Source organism: Mya arenaria, chromosome 11 (assembly GCF_026914265.1).
Source record: "Mya arenaria isolate MELC-2E11 chromosome 11, ASM2691426v1".
Taxonomy (NCBI): Eukaryota; Metazoa; Mollusca; class Bivalvia; order Myida; family Myidae; genus Mya; species Mya arenaria.
This window is the reverse complement of record NC_069132.1, coordinates 57,851,721-57,874,051: the sequence shown is the minus strand read 5'-3', so window position 1 is coordinate 57,874,051 and position 22,331 is coordinate 57,851,721. Positions and strand designations below refer to the sequence as shown.

General features: G+C 34.9%; 2 protein-coding genes across 3 annotated transcripts; one reads left to right on the top strand and one right to left on the bottom strand.

The window, feature by feature from the left end:
- The first annotated feature begins 4,636 nt into the window (after positions 1–4,636).
- On the top strand, positions 4,637–10,261 carry LOC128209780 (uncharacterized). The gene is made up of 4 exons (XM_052913983.1): positions 4,637–4,656; positions 5,414–5,766; positions 6,864–7,830; positions 8,410–10,261. Exons 2-4 carry the CDS (start codon positions 5,450–5,452, stop codon positions 8,887–8,889), a joined length of 1,764 nt encoding a protein of 587 aa, XP_052769943.1. The 5' UTR covers positions 4,637–4,656; positions 5,414–5,449; the 3' UTR covers positions 8,890–10,261.
- Positions 10,262–15,175: 4,914 nt separating this feature from the next.
- Positions 15,176–20,892, bottom strand: LOC128209887 (uncharacterized). Of its 2 annotated transcripts, none has more exons than XM_052914145.1 (4): positions 20,424–20,892; positions 19,077–19,533; positions 17,285–17,540; positions 15,176–16,770 (listed from the first exon to the last, which is right to left on the bottom strand). In XM_052914145.1, the coding sequence occupies exons 1-4, from the start codon at positions 20,738–20,740 to the stop codon at positions 16,712–16,714; spliced, it is 1,089 nt and encodes a 362-aa protein (XP_052770105.1). In that variant the 5' UTR covers positions 20,741–20,892; the 3' UTR covers positions 15,176–16,711. The 2 variants fall into 2 exon arrangements, with proteins under 2 accessions (XP_052770105.1, XP_052770106.1); XM_052914146.1 differs by having other exon boundaries at positions 19,458–19,533.
- Positions 20,893–22,331: the final 1,439 nt, after the last annotated feature.

The window sequence follows — 22,331 nt, the reverse complement described above, 5'->3', positions numbered from 1 at the left end:
TAGGAGGCTTAGATTCTATTTGTAATTTGTAATGCAAAAGACCAGCAAAAAGCGAAACGAATACATGTTCGACATTTTTCAACTGAAAGGTCTCAAACTGATTTCCAGATTTAACCAGAATTGAATCATCCCTGACTTGTGAGCACAGTGTAACTTGACTTTAATTGTAATTATATAAATAAACCTAACCGGAACAAAAATATTGTTGTTTTCTTATAACTAATCTGTGCATGGCTATGGCAGTTCAAACTCATTTCACATAAGCCATATAATCGTACACGTCCAAATACTGATCATCAGGTTATTTATTAGCCACAATAATGCGTGTTTAGGGAACTTTTAACATTTCGGCCTTCATTTTGTTGCCTTAACGTCGCGTAGAGTCGCTAAAACAAAAATCGTCAAAGACTCTGAAGCGGCTGTTTATATGGACTAGTTATATATAAATAAGCTCAATAGCCACAACACAGATTTGTCACCTACAAGGTAAATCTTTAAAGGATGCTTATTAACTTTTTGTTTCTCGCATTGTCACCTTCCTCCGTTTTTTTCTACAATGGAAGGCAGCCTTCATTGCCATTTTTATAACAAAGGGAGGCAACCAACTTGTAGCTCTCCTCTTCACAGGCACAATACTTGCTTGAACTTTTTAAATGAAAGGTAACCTGCATGCCCTTTGTAATAACAAAGAGAGGTTACCTACTTTATTGTTTTATCATCGCTGTCTCTGTATAGGTTTTTATTTCTACATTTCTATAGGGGTATCCTTCTATATATTTATATAATTTATAATATATCTTTACTATAGGAGAGCGGTAGAGCACATGCGAATACTAATTAATGTTTTTGTAAGTCAAATAAGGAGCACAATTATTAAGCAAGAGTTTTGGGCTTTGGTGCAGGTTTGCCCGCTGTTACTATTAAGATTTGTGCAATGCTCCATGTTATTATCTTACATTGTCAAGTCATGGTAAAGTTTAAGTTTTCCATTTACGTTTTGTGATAGTCATGAAGAATAGCTCGATAATTATAAAACATAAAGTATGTAAATATCATGAATTATTTTTTAATTTTGGTCAAGTTAAAACCTTTGCTTGATTATCAAATGGCAAAACTTGACAAGTATCTAAGTAAGTGTTTTAACGGCCTCGCTAGTCTACAAAAGTAAATAGTGTGACTAGTAACTTTTGTACAAAATGTTGTGTAAATAACTTGAATGCTCATTATGGTTAGGCCAAGTTAAAGTTTTTGAATGAATATCTAGGGGCATAACATGGAAATTACCGCTAGCGTATTGAACCTTGCTTTACTGTGTGTACTGTCTCTGGCATAGCAAACCTGGCCAAGGTTAAAATTTTGGTATTCCAACATGGTAATTACAAAATAAATATACTTTTTAATTATATGTGTAGCAAATGAGTAATAAATATGAATTTACAAAGTAATTAAGAGAAATGTGATATGGAAGTGTTCGAGTGATTACCTTCATAATGGGATAGTACGCTCTATTTTCGAAAGTTTTACCATCCTGTTGGTGTATAAAATTAGATCTTGCAAATAAAAAATGAGTCGGTAAACGCTGTGAGTAAAAAAAACAAGATCAACATCAACCCTTGAAGTTAAAAAATAGTTTGCAAAAAAGACGTCAGTTCTTTTTTAATACTATCGGGCCGACCGAAATGTGTTAAAGTTAAGAACGTTTGTTAACATCATCTTTGTGGACTTTAAAATCTTGACTACTCAGGAAGTTTAATAAAATCGCTTGTAATGTGCATTATTTCTATTATGATTTGAGACAAATGGTCAGCCATACTTGTAAAATTCTTAATGAATTAGTAGATCAGAAAATAGTTCACTTTAAAAGTTAACAACGATGCCGTAAACAACGTTATTGACTTTATCAAAGTTTTGAACAGTCGTCCGATTGTATTGTAATAATTGCAAATATCGTCATCATTCATAACATCTTAGAGTAAGCTTGTGGAATTTTAGCAGCATCGATGCTTTCCGCTGTTGCATTTAGTGTAGACTGTCTATGAACAATGAAAAGCAGACAGAAAATGTGCAACAAACTGTGTTGTATGTAATTTGTTACTTATTCGATGTTTAGCATCAGTGATCCTCCAGTGGCAATATGTATTTACATTCGAGCCTTGAGCTTCATATAGAGGTAATTTGTTTGTGTATGATAACAATATATTAAACCCAGTGAGCACATCAATCTATAGTTCATGAGTGACTTGCGAAGAGTGAAATATTTACTTTTGGTGTTCATGAGGTTAAATATATTGCACTTTTACACTGGTTTTTTTTTTCTCAAATTTTCGCCAAATGACTTCGGAAATAACGTAATTGTTCCCCCCAGCACTGTGTGCGATAACGTTCGGTTTTTAAGGGAAACGGACTAAAACGAGAAAAACAACAACAGTGGATACATAGAGCGGGAAATAATAATTTAATTTCGATTGATTGTGAAGACAGCCAAAAGGTGATATAATTCACTATCGAAGTCTGGGAAGAAGCCAGTACTATTGTCAATTAAGAGAGACCATGACACCTGTTGGGGATCGAACAAACAACTCTTGGGTGAGAAGTGGGCACCTTTGACATTTAACCACTTAGACGAAGTTTTTTGTTTAAGGAAGAGTAAAATTGACTTTTATCCCATGAGTTTAGTTAAGGTGTGAACCACTGTGCATGTACGTGCCTTTTATTTCTGTTTCATCTATATGAGTCAATTGTCATTCTGTAATTTACTAGTTAGATATTGATTGCACTTTTATGAGCATACATTTTAATCAAAACTTTGATGTGTTAAGTTACACAAAGGCCATATAATGTCTGCACCATTGACTTAATGCTTGAGTGCCACTTTATAAATGTTCAATTCATGATAGTATTTCTTTCAAATATCATGGTTTATCGCAGAGAGTGGCATGAGCTCTCTATGATATTGAGCTTATGTAGTGAGCTACATACACAAATAATTCTGAAAATGTAGTGGTTAATAAGTAATGTTATTTTGTTTCAGGATTAAAAGTGGTCTCTCAAGAGTTAAGATAAGTAAAATGATAAGAGTGTAAACATTTTCGTTCACTTAATGTCTTTCTTTTTATTACATTTAAGCTAACAAGAAATCGTCAGGTAGTGATTTTGTCTGTTTGCCATTTCCTGTCCACCGTTGACAGTCAATATATCCTATGTTAACACTACATTTCAGAAAACAGAAGAATCCCAAATTGACAAATACGTTGAGTTCATCCCAAAGTTGTTTTTAAATGGTTTCAAATGGTTCCATCCTTTTGTGGCCACTATTTTCAAACAGTGTGCAAAAAGGCGCCAATGCTCTCATATGCATCAACGACTATACAAGCGTTGTTTGAATTCATTTATTACACTAAGATATCAAATGTCCTGATGTTAATGTGATGAGCGATGGTCACAGTGTCTTTAATATATGTTTCACATAGGTTGAATCGGTTCGTTGTTTCTCTTGCTGGTAAACCTGTTGTCCTTTACACTTTAACATTCTCGAAACGGCAGTTAGACATAGCATAAAAGATAAAAACAATACAAATTTCATTTGTGCAGTTTTTCACATAATGTGATGGCAATTTGTACAAATCATGTTCTTTTACTTGGTTTTGATAATAAACGGACTGGCTCCTAAATCACCCCCAAAAAGACAATGTATTGAAAGCCTTGTCAAAACGATGAGTAATTTGAATATTTATATTAAAAACTATAGAAACAGCACTCTTTCAAAGTCAATACACAGAATTATAATTTGGAGGATCTAACAATTGACAATCCTATGTGTGAACGTAGCAGTTTAGAATATCACTTAAACAACCTGAATAATGTACACATACTGACTGTAGTTAAATGTGATTAATCTATAACCGTTAGCAACCAAATAAATATCGAAAATAATTGCAGCCAGAGTCGCTCTCTCTAAAAAATAGATTCATTTTCACTAGTTATGGATTTGTCACACATTCGTTAAACATGTTGACAACATTTCGTTCAAATATGTTGAGACGCCGATGTTATTATTAAATATCGAATCAAACATTTCAATAAGTCAATAAATAGTATACAAGATATTATATAACATAAATATAACAACGAACATTGCCAGAATATTGTGACGCATAACGAATTGACTTTTTATATTTAAAGTGACGCTCTTATTTAAAATCAATACATACACATGTATAACAAACACCATTTTTAAATGATAAACCTTTAACTACTTACTAAAAATACATTTACGTAAAATACTAATTACTTATACGATTGTAACCGTGTATTTAATAGCACAACGCGCAATAATTAATGATTGGTGAATGCTAAAAGATTTACTGTGTCTACTATAGTCTCGTAAGACAGAAGTACCGTGTTTTATGCTCATTTCCTTCAAATTAAACTCGGTATCCTTCATAAGAACCATTCTTTTCGACATTTATTTATCGTTTTTGGAATATTGAAACAATATTATTAATTGTGGTAAATCTTATTTGGGAATAAGAGTGTATATTTAAATGGTGATTTTGTCCTCATTACATGAGGCATGCGTTTTCATGTTCATCGAGACTCGATGAAGAGCTGTCGTTTGAGTGTTAGAGTGAACAACTCCATCATGCGGATCTTCTGGTAAGTGTTTCAACTTTACTTGCTCTTTTCTCATTAATTACCTAAATCTATAGAAGACGGTTTTCAACGTGAGTATAGTTCTTCTGAAGTCCTCTCTGATAGAGCTCTTGTCTACAATTATCGGTCCTTTTGTCGCTTTTAAAGCCTGTTACTTTAACAGTTAAAGTGTCATTGAAGTTAAACAGTTGCGTTTTAGGATTTCACATAAAAAACAAAACAAAACAAAGAAATTAACAATTAACTTGAAACCGCAATAAGTAAGTAGCCATTACAGCTTAATGAGTGAACTTTTATTTACTTCAATGCAAATTGTAATTGAAACCATTAAAAGTGTTTTTGTTAAAGATTTGGCAAAGATTACTAAGCTGAACATTTCCGCTTAGTTGCTTCTATACAGGCCGTGATTAGTTTTCGACGTATAGATTTAATACTCAAAGGGTTAAGTAAACCGTATAGATATGACATAGAATAGGTATTATATTGTATTCCTACTGGCATTAAAATACTCTCTTCGCCAAATATACCTTAATAAGTTACATGTTAAAACCTTGGGATTAGAACACAGCTGTGTAGTCCCTTCCAAAACAAAAACCTGTGGTGGGGAACTAACAATACGACACAGATAAGAATATAAATGAAACGGATATTATGTAAATGGTATGCGATGGCCGATACCCCATCACTCATTATCTATCGATCTGAAAGTGCTAATAACTTTTTAATTTCAATTTACTGAAATTACTGTACTCTTTTGTAGTCTGTCGAGAACACAGATTCCCAGCATAAAATAAGAATGGCTACAGGATTCAGTGCATCAGTGTTACATGCCGGGGATTTCGAATACGACTATCCTTGCACAGAGTGCCAGGAACATGGACTTAATTCGGAGGCCATCTACTTCTGTCAACAATGTACCCGCCAATTCTGTGGCGTGTGTATAAAACAGCATGATCGATTTTACCGGAAACATCCCATTCTTGGAACAGAAAAGAGGGACTTATGGGGAAAAGTGAAAAGCACGTGCAAATTACATCCTGGTGAAGAAATGAAGGTATTTTGTAACGACCACGGGCAAAGCTGTTGTATCACATGTCAGAAGGAGCTACACAGGTAGGACAAAATTCTATAAGGGCCTTTTTTAACATTATTACTTTTCATTAGCCTCCGATATTTTTTGATGTCGTAAATGCCGTTGTTTTCATAATAAAGCAGAAGTTACGTCACGTCATTTTCTAGCATATACTCATTCTGTGTACACTATCCTATTTTCATTCTGTTCACCCGAATACCTTCAAAAACACATAGCAACTATATTTAAAATGTCTCGCAATTGGCCATATATTTGCAAAAAGCTACAGAAACATGCTGCTGTAAATATCAATATATATGCAAAAAGCTACAGAAACATGCTTATTGTTTATTCCTCTAAATACGCATTCAATAGATGTAATAAACGATTTTAAGCGACACTTTTTTCTGAGCGTTTACAATGGAATGGTTACTAAATTGAAATGAAATTACCGGCACTCACTCTTGCACGTACGAATGTAAACAGTAAATTCAGCTGAAGCATAGTTAGCGTTCTTTTAAGTCTTTGCAGTCATTCTCAAAATTACGATTGGTTCCAGCGATATAAGTGAACTTGTTTTCAAGAACGAGGAAGATGTGGTCTTGGTTCATGTTCATTAACATTCTGAGTGCAAAGTTTCAATCTCACGTAAGCAAATGTTTAATGTCACAAAAACATTTACTCTTTTATTGTTATGACAGATGTAAAATAATGGGTACAATTGAAGAAAACAGGTTTTGTTTATTTCATGCTTATAATTCATACTACGGAAAACAACACTGTGCCCTAACGTTCGGTGTTTTCAGTGATACGTGTTCAATGAGAGAAACAGTGAAATTATGTTTCGATAATCCACCGCTGTCGTTCAATAAAACACCCAAAAGCAGCAAACATGCTTACTTATTTAAGCTAGTTTGTAAAATTCCTGAAAGATGATACAAATAACTATCGATCTTTTTTACTTTTACCATTTACGTTCTCTAATCCAGTATTGATGACAAATTAGAGAAACAAATTAAAACTATACCTGCTGAGAATCAAACACAAAACATATTGGTTGATAGATGCATGCATATAAGCTCACCATTTCAGAGCCTCGTTAACCAAGTAACAGATGTATACTATTCGTATATTTCAGGCAATGTAAGCAGGTCATACTCCTACAAAACAAAACACCCAAACCTCCAACTCGACCAGTGTCAGAAAAAAGTGGAAATTCGACAGTTACTACAAACAGTGATCAACTGTTTTTTAAACGGACAGAAAAAGTAGGAACAAGTGAGCATGATAAACTGCCACTTAAATCGACAGAGAAAGTAGGAACAAGTGAGCATGATACACTGCCACTTATATCGACAGAGAAAGTAGGAACAAGTGAGCATGATACACTGCCACTTAAATCGACAGAGAAAGTAGGAACGAGTGAGCATGATACACTGCCACTTAAATCGACAGAGAAAGTAGGAACAAGTGAGCATGATACACTGCCACTTAAATCGACAGAGAAAGTAGGAACAAGTGAGCATGATAAACTGCAACTAAATTTGAAAGAGAAAGTAGGAAAAAGAGAGCATGATAAACTGCCATTAAAATTGAAAGAGAAAGTAGGAGCAAGTGAGCATGATAAACTGCCAAAAAAATCGACAGAGAAAGTAGGACCAAGTGGGCTTGATAAACTGCAACTAACATCGAAAGAGAAAGATGGAACAAGTGAGCATGACAAACTGCCACTAAAATCGAAAGAACAAGTAGGGACAAGTGAGCATGATAAGCCGCAAGTGGTATCTGATGTAGACCCCTATAGGCAGTTTAAAGTAATAGAAACGAAGCGCTTAAAAGTTAAATTAGAAAATGGCGACGATCCGTGTCGAATACTAGGTATAACAGTGCTGCCTGAAGGAGATATCATTTTAATTGACAATTGGAATAGAAAAATGAAGCTGCTATCAGCTGACTACGCCGTGGTGGACTATTTCACAATTTCATTGGGGCCATTGGGCATCTGTGCAGTATCTGGCAACCAGGTGGCGGTATGCTTTGGGAACAAGGATATACTGTTTTTCAATGTCAAAAACAGCAAGTTGAAGATGGAGAGAAAATTACAAGTACTCGTTATATTAATTTGATCATTTAATCATTGTAAAAATAATAAATAATAAAATGAATTAAATAATATTTTGTATGTACATTTATCAGTTTGGACAACCATTTGTGTTTAAGTTGATGTAAAATATCAAATTCAAAATGTCTAGGAAATGACTAGGAATTTAATTTAGCAGAACAAACCATGCCTTGGGCTAACTTTTTATTCGTAACGTTATATAATATCATTTCGCAATATTTATTATGAAACAGACCATCTGAAATAAATCATGTTCAAATTATTTTTTTATTTCCAATTAAGAAATGATATTTTCTTATATCAAATATTTTGCAAGCATAGTATTGACTTCAGATCCTATAACGATTTTAATGATGTTGAACTTCTAAATGAAGCAAACAACAGTTTTTCTGATTGAAAACATCGCAACCATGTTATTATGTAATTTGATCTATTGCCACTCTAGTATATCTAATCAGGTGTTTTCTTGCTGCAAACAAGTAATTTATGATTATCATTGATACTTTTGATATTGTGACTCTGTATTATTGTTATATGGAAGTTAACAAGCGTTAAATTTCAGCTGGACTTCGACTGCAGTTATATGGCATACATGGCAGGCAACCTGTATGTAGCATCTGGTAAAACCGTGTACCAATTAACACTGGCTGGTCAGAGGGTGAGAACGATCTACACAATATATGGAAGGTATGTGCGGGGTCTTGCAGTGAGCCCAGATGGGGACAGGCTCTACATCACTGTCATTGAAGATCATCAACTAGTGACGGTGAACATGCAAGGCCAAGAACAGGCTACACAGAAGAATGAGGACCTTTTAGGTCCCACAGGTGTGTGTGTGTCTCCTGGTGGACATGTGTTTGTGTGTGGGATTTATTCAAACACCATCCAACAAGTGGATAGTGAGGGCAAACACAAGCTGGCCATACTGGCCACCGAGAAGGATGGTGTGTTATTTCCATTATCAGCATGCTTTGACATAAGGACGTCATCCCTTCTTGTGGGAATGAAAAATGATGATTTAATTATATTAAAGCTGAAATAAACTATGTTTTATAGCAACCATTCCTGTCACAATGCAATTTGTGATCGAACCAGATATAATTTTAGGCTGATGCGAGTTGAAGTATAAAAATATACTGACAACAAGTATGGAATGATCGTGAAAAAATAACTACAAAGTTGCCCTAGCAGCTGCTCTCCATTCGAGTTTACTTTTTAATTTACTTTTTACTTTTAATGATTTTACTAGGCTGAACTTTTGAAATGAAACAATTCTATAATATCGGCTATTAATACAACCATGACACAAGTCGAAAATTTTAATTTTTAATGATGTTGTTTGAAAAAATATGGGATAGGTAATTTTACGAAAGCGGTCTATTGAAAGAAAATACTATCTGCCTACCATAATTCAACCTATCGAGGTCAAAAGTTTCAATATCCTCCTTTTCTTTCTCTGACAGTTCACTGCCCTTCTCTTTAGACAGACCCTCTTTGCCTTGATAGAATGTGTAGCCGACAGTAATGTTATCCTCCACGATCAAAACACAATGATCGTTATTTAAGGTTTCTAGGGGCTTATTGAAGAATTAAATTGTTTTGTAATGTGGTTCGTTGGTGTATGCAAACATTTAGTCAGGGCACGTCATTTTAGTTATGTCTCCCCCTCTCTGGGGGAGACATATTGTTTTTGCCCTGTCCGTCAGTCCGGTAGTCCGGTAGTCCGGTAGTCCGGTAGTCCGTCAGTCCGTCCGTACGTCACACTTCGTTTCCGATCGATAACTGGAAAACCGCATGACCTAGGATCACCAAACTTGGTAGGGAGGTTGGTCATGAGGTGTAGAAGATCCCTATTGTTTTTGGGGTCACTAGGTCAAAGGTCAAGGTCGCGGCGACCCCCAATGTAAAAAACATTTCCGCTCAATATCTTGACAATGGTTTGACCTAGGTTCACCAAACTTGGTAGGGAGGTTGGCCATGAGGTGTAAAAGATCCCTATTGTTTTTGGGGTCACTAGGTCAAAGGTCAAGGTCGCGGCGACCCCCAATGTAAAAAACATTTCCGCTCAATATCTTGAGAATGGTTTGACCTAGGTTCACCAAACTTGGTAGGGAGGTTGGTCGTGAGGTGTAGAGGATCCCTATTGTTTTTGGGGTCACTAGGTCAAAGGTCAAGGTCGCGGCGACCCCCAATGTAAAAAACATTTCCGCTCAATATCTTGAGAATGGTTTGACCTAGGTTCACCAAACTTGGTAGGGAGGTTGGTCGTGAGGTGTAGAGGATCCTTATTGTTTTTGGGGTCACTAGGTCAAAGGTCAAGGTCGCGGCGACCCCCAATATAAAAAACATTTCCGCTCAAAATCTTGAGAACGGTTTGACCTAGGTTCACCAAACTTGGTAGGGAGGTTGGTCATGAGGTGTAGAAGATTCCTATTGTTTTTGGGGTCACTAGGTCAAAGGTCAAGGTCGCGGCGACCCCCAATGTAAAAAATATTTCCGCTCAATATCTTGAGAATGGTTTGACCTAGGTTCACCAAACTTGGTAGGGAGGTTGGTCGTGAGGTGTAGAGGATCCTTATTGTTTTTGGGGTCACTAGGTCAAAGGTCAAGGTCGCGGCGACCCCCAATATAAAAAACATTTCCGCTCAAAATCTTGAGAACGGTTTGACCTAGGTTCACCAAACTTGGTAGGGAGGTTGGTCATGAGGTGTAGAAGATTCCTATTGTTTTTGGGGTCACTAGGTCAAAGGTCAAGGTCGCGGCGACCCCCAATGTAAAAAACATTTCCGCTCAATATCTTGAGAATGGTTTGACCTAGGTTCACCAAACTTGGTAGGGAGGTTGATCATGAGGTTTAGAAAACTCCTATATTTTGGGGGGGTCACAAGGTCAAAGGTCAACGTCGCTGTGACCTCTAATGTAAAAAAATATTTCCGTGCAATATCAGGAGAATGCTTTGATCTAGGTTCACCAAACTTTGAAGTGAGGTTGGTCATGATGTCTAGTTGATTTTGCAATCAGTTGGTCAAAGGTCAAGGTCACTGACCTTGAGGTGAAGAACCGGTTTCTGCTCAATAACTCAAGAACGTTTACACCCAGGAACTTCATACTTGGTATGCCAGTTAGTCATGACTAGTTGATGGCCCCTATTGATTTTGGGATCCATCATTGATTATTTCTCACCTACGACCACACAATGGGGGAGACATGCGCTTTTTCAAAAAAGCAATCTCTAGTTTAAATCACATAATGGTTGTTATAATGTTGGAAAAGTGAAGAACGGTATTTCGATTTTTAAATGAATTTTTCATTTTATCCCCTAAAACTATTTGATCAAAAATAATAATGAATGAACGGTGATATACAAAAGAGGACAATTGTAGCACTGTAATTGCATTTTTCATTTTGTTTGAATTTTAAAGTGTGGTAAATGTTAAATGCTGATTTGTCATGGTTTGTGCATTTGATAACATATATTTTGAAAGGGGGTATATTTCCAACATTTAACACATGTGAAATTCCATTCATCCAAAAATGAGAGTTAGACGACACGCTTTAAACTGTTTTCTTTTGTTATTAATCACCATGCATATTGGAGCAGAATATACAACAAAAAATGATTCTATGCATGCTAATGATCGCCAGCAGAAAACAACAACAACAAACTTTTGTTTCTTTGTCTCCTGATATACATTACATATTTTCATGTTTGATGTTTGTTTGCTATTCTTTTCAGATATCAGCTTTTCAAATATTCATATTTGTGTTTAAAATGTACATAGATTGTTATATCAAACACCTTTTTAGGACTGCCCAAAACATGAATATATAGTGCATTGTTAGTGTGATTATTTACTCTGTACAGATTATAATAGATGTGTTTATCATACCTTTGACGAAGATTATGATATTCAAGAGCATCTTAGTAGATTTCATTTTGTGTAATGTTTTGTGGGATTATTTTCTCTGTACAGATTACAATAAATGTGTTTATCATTCCTTTGACGAAGATTATGATATTGAAGAACATCTTAGTAGATTTCATTTTGTGTAATGTTTTGTGGGATTATTTTCTCTGTACAGATTACACTAGATGTGTTTATCATAACTGTTACAAAGATTATCATTTCCAAGAATATTTCAGTAGATTCCATTTTAAGTCATGTTTTCTTTGACCATTTTTCAGTATTTGGGTTTATTACTTGGTAAAAGATACACATACAACAACATTTTAGAGCATTTTAGAACTAGTGTGTGGGTGTGTCAAGTGTTGTTATTCATTTTTTTAAACATGTTTTCAATTCATACATATTATTATATTCAGAAACGTTAAATCACACATATTCGAAAACAAGTTTAAAAGTGAGCGTGAGTGTTTTTCCCAAGTTTTTGATAAATATGTTAATAAAGCACACCTTTTTTAGTATTGAAGAACACATGGTTTATTCTTTATGTAGTTTTTTTATTGTATTTACTTTGCATTTCATGTTGTGTGAATTGTTCGACATATATGTTCACTTAATTCAATGCTGTATACATTAATTGCCAAATATGCATTGTACTTTTTGTTTTGTGCACTAATTTACATGTGTGCTTTGTATAGTGTATTTTTTATTGGAATTTGTACATTGTACACCATGTGTTGTACATTTATTGGCAGGTACACATTGTAATCCATGTTTGAAATTAATTGACATATACCAATTATTCTATCTGTTTTGTACATGTACATTGTACTCAATGCTGTGTACATGTGTTGACATATGTACATTGCAATACATGTTGCGAACATTTTTTGACATATACCAATTGTAATTCATTATGTGCACATTTACTGACATAATTACATGAACACGGATGGAAAAAGGTCGAGTCTGTTAATTTTAAGTTAAAGTAAAGGCCAAAATCAGTGTAGTTTTTTTTAGAATACCCCTGTTGTATCTGTTTCTAATGAAAATGACCAGGAAATAATCCATTATAACAAGTATACTGAAATGTCTCAGTCCTGATTTTAAGGTTAATCCAGAGTGTATCTTCCATGACTTGTAGCACTGTAAACATGCTATGGAATGTGATTTGATTAAACTTATCTAGAAAAAAAATATAGATTGTGATTAATTTTATCCCCCGTCAAACCGTAGGTTTTGGGAGTTGGAATTGTGATGGCGTCGCCCGTCAATCCGTCATTCTGTCCGTCTGTGCGACCGAAACAATATTTATGCGAAAAACTACAGAAACAAGCTCAGTAGCAAAAAGTTTAAACATAAACCCTGTTTAATGGCATTGGGCAAACGCCAAAGACATAGAACAAAACATTACAAATAAGAAACATGTAAGAACAGCACAAAACTCCAAAAAACAGCACAGTGCATACATACTATATATATAAAAAACTAGGTATGTTTATCAAGGATTGTTAGGTACCGCCTTGGAACGGTCAGTAAAATATAAATTTTCTGGGTGTTTAAACCAGTTTGTGTGCACAACCTTACTCTTATTCCAACATAAACATAAGTAGGAATTAGTAAGATCATATTCAAACAAAGTGTTTCCCTAAAAAAATATTGAACGATTATTAAAGTGGGTCATATTGGACTAGGGTCAAATTTATATTTGGCCAGGGGACCGTCAGTGAGTTAAGGGTAAAATCCTAGTTAGGGGTGCAGGGTCGAGCTCCTTAGAATAAAGGATTTCAAAGGCTTTAAAATACCTTTCCTGAGGTAATAATTGACTTTGAAATGAGATTCAAGCCTGTCATATATTCTTCTAAAGTATGACTTAATGATATTCTGTACGCTTGTTGAAAACAAATCATTTAAAAGAAAAACACACGAGATTCCTAAAAAGACATATTATCTAAGTCTTATTTTGAATCAATTTAGGCGGAATTGAACGATAAGGTCGGCGGTCTCCGTAGAAAAAACGTGCACGTGCTGAAACGAGCGCATGCAAGGTCGGAGAACTTCTCGCAAAAATAAGGTTGTGATATCAAACAATTTAATGACCTCGAACATGATTTCTAACAAAATGTTTTCATATGCTCCCCTACCTACCCTGACATCCCATTGGATTTACACATACTGGGAAAACGAGCCCTCGAGACCGGGAGAAAACAGAAACCCCAGCATATATAACCCAGCTTATGCTGGAACACGTTCACAGATGGAAATCGCTTTGGAGGACACTATATTATATTTGGGCTACTTTTCACCAAACATCAGCAGAATGTTTCTCTTTTATGAACTCCAGATAAAATGCTTGAACTTGGGTCACATTAGAAAAAAAACAACAACAGGAATATGTCAATCTTAATTATGTTTGTCTGGAATATATTCCGATTGATCAGATTCTGTTGAAATTTGGTCGATTTGCACCGTATTTTAAACGTCACAAGTAGTCACATGTGGTCAAAAATAGGTCACTAGGTCACATCTTTGGAATATACAAGATGCAATACATCTAGTCCAATATAAAATAAACTAAATCAGAATGTTTTCCTTCATAAAATAATTGGCTAGTTTGAAACTTGATCACATAAATTAAAAAAATAGGTGAATAGGTAAAATCTTGTTTGTAACAAAAGATTGGTATTGATTGGTAAGACTTTGTTCAAACAATGTTCGTAATGACCCCCTTGATGTAAATTTAGAAAACTTTAAAAGCGGGTCACATTGTATTTCATGAAGGGGGAAGAGGTGGTAACCTTAATGGCTTGTTTTATGTCATTTTTCTACACTATGCTGAATGACATTTTATTGTGGAGAAACATCAGGTGACGCTCCTTATGTCATTTATGAGGAACTCGTTAAGAAGTGTTGGTTACGTAGGACAAATACAAGCTGCATTATTTCCACAGGCCTTTTAAATGCACGGCCTATTATTTGACAAAGTGAGGTTACGTATTTGCTCTCTCATTTTCACTGCCCTTGTACAGATTTGTGTTAATACAAGGAGGGAAACAATTTATTGCTTACTTAATACTATAGGAAGGTAGCCTATTTGTTCCTTTTATAGACACTGTCCCTTCACATATTTGAATCTATACATGGGCACGTAAAATGTCAGGCAACATATTTCGTTCTGTAATAAACAGTGCCCTGAATAAAGGTGTATATATCTACAAACAAGGGGTGGTAACCATGTTATTCTTTTTGAGCCCGTCTTAGTTAAAACTTGTCGTCCAGATACAGCGTGTAAAAGGATATTGTTTCGGACACTGAAATACACCAGCCGCAAAGTTGTATAAATACAAAAAACAAACAGAGAAAACATTTTCATAAGCAAGAGCTTCTCAAAGTATTTATTCATATAAGTCGACATTTCTTTTCCAGAAAATGGTTTCGTCCTTACTAATACATGACATTGCCTGCATCTTTTGGAATATTACATTTCTAAGATTGAAAATCTGCAGACAAAATATTTCCCAAATAAAATTTCAGCCATGGTATCCCCCTTATGCAGATTGCTATCATAACTTCCTCATCCCCGGGTGAAGCCACAGACCGTCCCAGCTACACCATGGACCAATCTACATGAATACGCACACTCGTATTCCAACAAAATGTTAGATAGCTATGCACAGGAACAATATCCCAACCAAAAAATTCGGCCATGGCTTTTCCCTTAAGTAGAAGACTATCGCCATTCCCGCATCCCCGGATGACACATCTGACATTTTCCTTGGAGCTATTTACATGAATACGAACATTCGTTCATCCAAAGAATACTGTAGTGCTTGACGTTTGCCTTGAAGGGCCCTTCAATTCAAAACAGCTATATACTCATATACGGATGATTCAATCTCCATAATAATCATCTCTCATACTTTGTCTATCTCAAGGACAATCCTTATTACCCTTCAATCACTGACAATAGGTTATACATACATCCTCCACTCTCGTTATCCACAAGAATTTTGTATCGCTTGTAGTTCTAAATATATACATACATCCTCCACTCTCGTTATCCACAAGAATTCTGTATCGCTTGTAGTTCTAAATATATACAAACATCCTCCACACTCGTTCTCGACCAGGATTCTGTATAGCTCGTAGTGGGGCTTTCGAACCTCTTCTTTCCTCACCTTTTGTGAACCTTATCATTAAACACACACATTCAGTTATAATAATCACTCAGTCTGAGAATACACTATCCTATTATATTATATAAATAAACTATTTGAGTTTTTAAGAATTGTTTCTCAAAATAATTGCAATCAGCTATATAATTACTTATGCCGGTAACTACTTCACCCACTATCCGAGTTCTTGAAATTGTTCACAAGTCTTGCACGATAGTTGTACCATTGTACCAAGCTGATGAAACACTTTTATGTGGTTTAACAGTTCATTGATTATTCAATACTTGAGGCCATTTTCCTTAACATGCAAGCAGCTTTTGCTTAACATTTGTTCTGTAATTATTACATTGTGATAGGCATGATTGATTCAAAAATATACTTTTTATTTCAATTTTAACACTAATAGTATAGTCTTGTCAGACAAGCAGAGATGATGTTCTGCTGTCAAAGTACACTGATAGAGGACTGGAAACTCCATCGTCCTTGTTAGAAAATATGACCAACTTGTGTTTGCCCGCACTGTCCACCTGTAGGATGGTGTCAGACTTCCATCCACACATATTCACACGTCCTCTATGGGACACACACACACCTTCTGGGAACCTCAGGTCCTCATCGTTCAATATGGCCAGCACTCTACCCTGCATGTCCACTGTCACCAGTTTGTGGTTATTAACGTCAATTACGTAGAGTCTCTCCCCATCTGGGCTCATTGCAAAACCACACACATCAGAAATTGTGTAGCTCTTTCTGACCCTCTGCCCAGCCCTGGTATACAGTTTTTTTAGATGATACATAGAGTTGGCCTGCCATGTATGACACATATCTGCAGACGACGTCCATCTGAAATATATCATATTATATTAAAAATATACTAAAAATGAGAAACTTTAACTTGTTTATTTAAATAAAAGCCTCAAATTAATATAATTAAGAAATAAAAAAGTGGTTCGTTAATTGTACTCATCTATTTTGTCAAAATCGGTTACTTGTTCCACTTCATGACCTAACTACACAAAATATTTTTATTAAAAAGTACCTATATTGCTCTCAAACCGAACGATTTTCCACCAGATTGTTCGTGAATTGCATGATTCAATTCTTTACCATGAGAGTGGTTATTCAATTCATACCATCATGTTCATGTTAAATAAAACTTCATGTCAAGATGTAATTCTAATGTTTAAATGCATTTAACTTTTAGTACAGCATGACCTTTGTTCGCAGTTAACATTTATTTTGCCAAATTTTCAAAATGGCATATATTAAAACCTATTTTTTATTATCGTAAGGTGTGTTGAATTGAAACATATTTTACACTGGAAACACCTTTCCACAAGGGGACACACACACACACCTGTGGGGCCCTTTATGTCCTCATCCGCAAGTATAGCCAGCCCCCGACCATGCATGTCCGTTGTCAACAGTCGGTTATTGTCAAAGTCAGTGATATAGAGTCTGTTCCCATCTGGGTTCAGGGCAAACCCCCACATATCCCATCCATCCATTTTCCTTACCCTCTGCCCAGTCAGTGTGTACTGGTAAACGGTACGATTAGATGCTACATACAGTTGGTCTGCCAAGTATGACACATGGTCGCAGTCATGGAACAGCTGGAATTGAACACATTTCATTTTAATATGATTCATATACAGGGAACCAATATACATGTAAATACATTAAATAATTTTATCAGTTTGTTGTTCATTTGGACGTAAGAAAACACATAATGCCAAAATACTGGACAGACAGTAGTTCAAATCTTCTTTAAGGTATTCGCAACATAATTGTTATTTTATTCTTTCCGAATAACGGTGGTTTGCTTCCATTCTAACTTGGACAAATAACATTTGTCGCTATAATGCAGGTATGCATATTTAATATCAGAATAAAATCATTTCGAAATCGAAACTCAAATATTTGACATAGAACATTTAAATTTTTGGATATCAGAATCATATTTTATACTGAGGTCTACTTTTATGCAATGTACTTCTATTACCATTTAAAGAAAAATATTTGACTAACTGGAGATGTGTACATACATATAATCAGATTATTTACGACTTTTTAATTTTTCTTTTCACCGCCAATAATGTTTGTATTTGTAGATTCAATAAGAGTGTTGCTCATATAATTATTAGTTGTGCTTAAAGAGTATAAGTCAAAAGTGGTATTTCCTCTCTTTTTTTCCGCTTGTCAGCCATGTTCAAAATTAAGCTCGAAAGTTCAAACCATTAAAGAACAGCGTAGCCTCAAATGGAATTTGCTGAATTTTAACCGAATGTTAAAGAATACTCGAGATAATATTTTTATTATACTATTTAACAAATGTTTCTAATTGGACAAAGTTTATTCAAAACTCCATACTAATTTAATATAAAAGAAGCTCAGTCATGGGCTACTCATCTTTGAGTCTTTGACCATTGACTTATTCTCTAGCAATTATGATATATGGGACGTTGTGTTCCGTGGCAGTTTAATTTACCAGGTTTTGAGAATACAAGTTTTTTGTTTGGGGTATGTCCCTTGTCGGGCGAACGAGAGGGAGTCAAACAGGTGGTTTAAGCTCAATAACTTCAATTAGATTTGTAAGTTTGAATGAGGCGATTTGTGAAAGTGGGTATTCAAGTTTACATATATTTAACTTACATTTCATTGCTTAACTTAGTTACCAAAACATTAATAAGGTGGACGTTATTGAAACTATTGGTTTCAATTCTAGTTATTGACATTTAATTTATCATATTAAACATTTCTTTGTATCTAAGCACAATTGTTTTTTTTCATTTTGCCATATTTTTAAATGGCACATGCAAAAACCTCGTCGAAATTGCAGCGTTACTAGCTATTTGGTAAAGTGATCGGCATATTGAATGGAAACATATTTTGCAACGACCTTGTAAATGAATAGAATAAAACAATAACCAATCATATTTATGTATTTGCCTGAATCAATAAACACATCTCCATGCAGCATGCATGGGTGATCATCACTCGTGTGTTTACACTGTTTTACATATGTTTGCTTGACAACTCATTTCAGAGTGTAGAAACTCTGTAACAGGTTTGAAAAACATAAAACCTATGATTACAACCAAGAAATGGGAAAAGTCTTTAATAGATGCATGCTCAAAAGTAACGATTACTTTCAACTTTCTATCCATTTTGAGTTTGCTGTTATTCACATTGAAGAACAGTATCGCCTTTCTCTCAGTGCTGACAGCCACCTGGTTGTCAGACACAGCACATATTTCCCATGGCTTCTGATGCACAGATACATGTTCCACAATTGCGTAGTCAGCTGTCACCAGCTTGATCTTACTGTTGTTACAGTCAGTTATAATGATCTCACCTCCTGGCAACACTGTTATACCATATATACTACATGGATACTTATCCTTTTTCAATTTTATTTTAAAACGTTTTCTTTCTAACAATTCATATGGCATATTGTGGTTTATGCCTGTTACCATTTGGGATTCATCATGTTTCTGTTTTAATGGAAATAGGTCACACTGTGCATTTACATTTGTCTCTCCAATTTTTACAGAACTTGGTCGAGGTGGAAGTTTGAGTGATGTGTGCTGTAACAGCTGGCACTGCCTGAAAAACATATACATTTCTTGTTTTTTTAGGAAATGATGATTAGTAATAGAGCAAATGTTTTTGTGATGTATTTAATTGTTCTTGTGTGAGATTAAAACATCGCAGTCAGAATATTAGTGAACATAAACCAAAAATATATCTGCTTTGTTCTTGAAAACAATGCCAATATCATTAATATATCTTAGAAAAATGTGATTTTACTATGATTTACATTTCAAAGAATTCAGAGAACATTTTCAATTCTTCAACTCATCTTAATAAAAAAAATCAGCCAGTATGTATACGTTGTTAAATTATTATTTAAAAAAACAGCATTTGTACGAGTTCTGGAGCAATGTTATCTAGTGCCACGTCAAAGGCATGATATTTTAAGCGCAAGAACCAGTGCCGGTATGCTCATATAAATCCAATAACCAATCAAAAATATTAAATGTCGCTTCAAATAATCGAGTTGCAACTATTTATCGCTTATTTCCTGAAACTTTAAGAAAGTAAGAAATCTAAAATATAGTTCTATGTGAACAGAATGAGTTGGGGACAGAAACTGACGTGACGTCTCTTCCGATGAAGAAAGTGTAAGAGACGTCTCTTCCGACGAAGAAAGTGTAAGAGACGTCTATTCCGATGAAGAAAGTGTAAGAGACGTCTCTTCCGATGAAAAAAGTGTAAGAGATGTCTCTTCCGATGAAAAAAGTGTAAGAGACGTATCTTCCGATGAAGAAAGTGTAAGAGACGTTAGGCAGACCAGTGAAGAAGTCCTGCAAAGTTGACTCACCTATTATCAAATAATATGGAACGCTTGTGAATAATACAAATAAATAGAAAATAATCTTAAGTTGGTTATAAAGTTTTAAATGTAAAGCTATAATATATAAATGTGTTCTTACCCGTGTAACTCCTTCTGACATGTGACGCAACAGGTTTGCCGATGGTCGCTACAGAAGACCGTCATTTCTTCGCCAGGGTGCATTTTGCACGTGCTTTTCACTTTTCCCCACGTTTCATTCTTTTCTGTTCCAATGATTGGGTGTTTCTGGTAAAAGCGGTCATGTTGCTTAACACACAGGCCACAGAATTGGCTGTCACATTGTTGACAGAAGTAGACAGCCTCCGAGTTCAGTCCGTGCTCCTGACACTCTGTGCAAGGAAAGTCGTATTCAAAATCCCCAGCATTTAACACTGATGCACTAAATCCTGTGGCCATTTTGACAAATACTTGTTTTCATTTTCAATGAAAATTAACCCATATTGGAACCGTGTAAATTGATCACAATTTCAATGAGTATACACAACGAATATCATCACCGTCTACAAATTCGATATTAAGTTACAGAAACTGTTTTGGTTATAAAATTGTAATTTAAGGGTATCTTTAATACATTGATCAATAATGTTTTGTTTCATTCAGACAAGTTATGAATGTGTTTTAAACTTGATCTGGCACTATTCAAATCCTTAAGAATAACAAGTATTGATTGGTGAAACATGATTCCAATCTCAAATTGACACTCCTATTCAAAACCAATACAATCACATGTATAAAAAACGTAAAATTTGAGTGATATACTTTTAACTTCTTAGTAATAATGCATTTATGGAAACTATTAATTACTGATAATAAGATTGTACCCGTGTATTTAATAGCTGAAAACGCTAAACAAATATATAATTAGTGAGTGTTCAAGGAATAGCTGTGATCTACTATAGTCTAGGTAGCAATACCGTGTTTTCTGCACATTTCTTTCGAATTAAACTCGATATCCTTTATAAGAACCATTGTTTTCGACATTTATTTATCCTTTTTGGTATATTAAAACAGTTGTTTTAATTGTGGAAATATTTATTTGGGAGTATTAGTGCATCTTTAACCTAACAAGGCTGTGTATGAATTATCCAAGGTTGTTTTATGATATTGTTGAATTGGTAGGTATGGATTTATCTACCCTTAATATATTAACACGCCACCAAAAAAGCACACGTTGGTCTGGCAATATTACTTATACATCATTAAGGCGAGTTTACATGAGTGGCAATTCAATATGAAATTTATTTAAGAAGATTGCTTCAATCAATATAAACGAGCATCGGTATTGAATAATCAAGTATGATAATTTGTTGATTTAAAGAGAAAACATTACTAAAATATTGCTATATTATCGGCACAATTTAACACATTTGGTTCTCTGACAGAATCGAGATTATTTAAACGATTTATATCTACAAATTGTTTTACATTGGAATAATCAGTTGGATTTTAAAGACACTGTAGTTTCATAGTCAAACCTAACATATAGTCTAGCAAGGGTTACTGTGCAATTAATATTACTGTGCACTGACATTTTAGGATAAACGATTGATAAACGTCTTGAAGACGAAATATGAATTGGAAATGTTACTTATGACTGTCTTTAAATGTTTTTCTTAGGTAGCTTATACTTTGCAGCAGCCGGAAGTGCCAATGCTAGAGAAAACTCTTCCAAGCCGCATTGTTCTTTAGTAATGAGTACACGTATTGTCTTGATATTGTACAGCACTGAAGTAGTAAGGGATCCTACAACCTTACGAATTTTACAACACTGAAGTACTGCGGGATCTAACTGCCTTGGCCTTCCACAGCACTGAAGTACAGACGGATGCTACTGCATTAACCTTCTACAGCACTGATATACTGAGGGTTCCTTCTGCCTTGACCTTCTACAGAACTGAAGTATTGATGATCCTACTGTCTTGTCCTTCTACAACACTGAATAACTGAGAGATCCTACTGCCTTGACCTTCTACAGCACTGAATTACT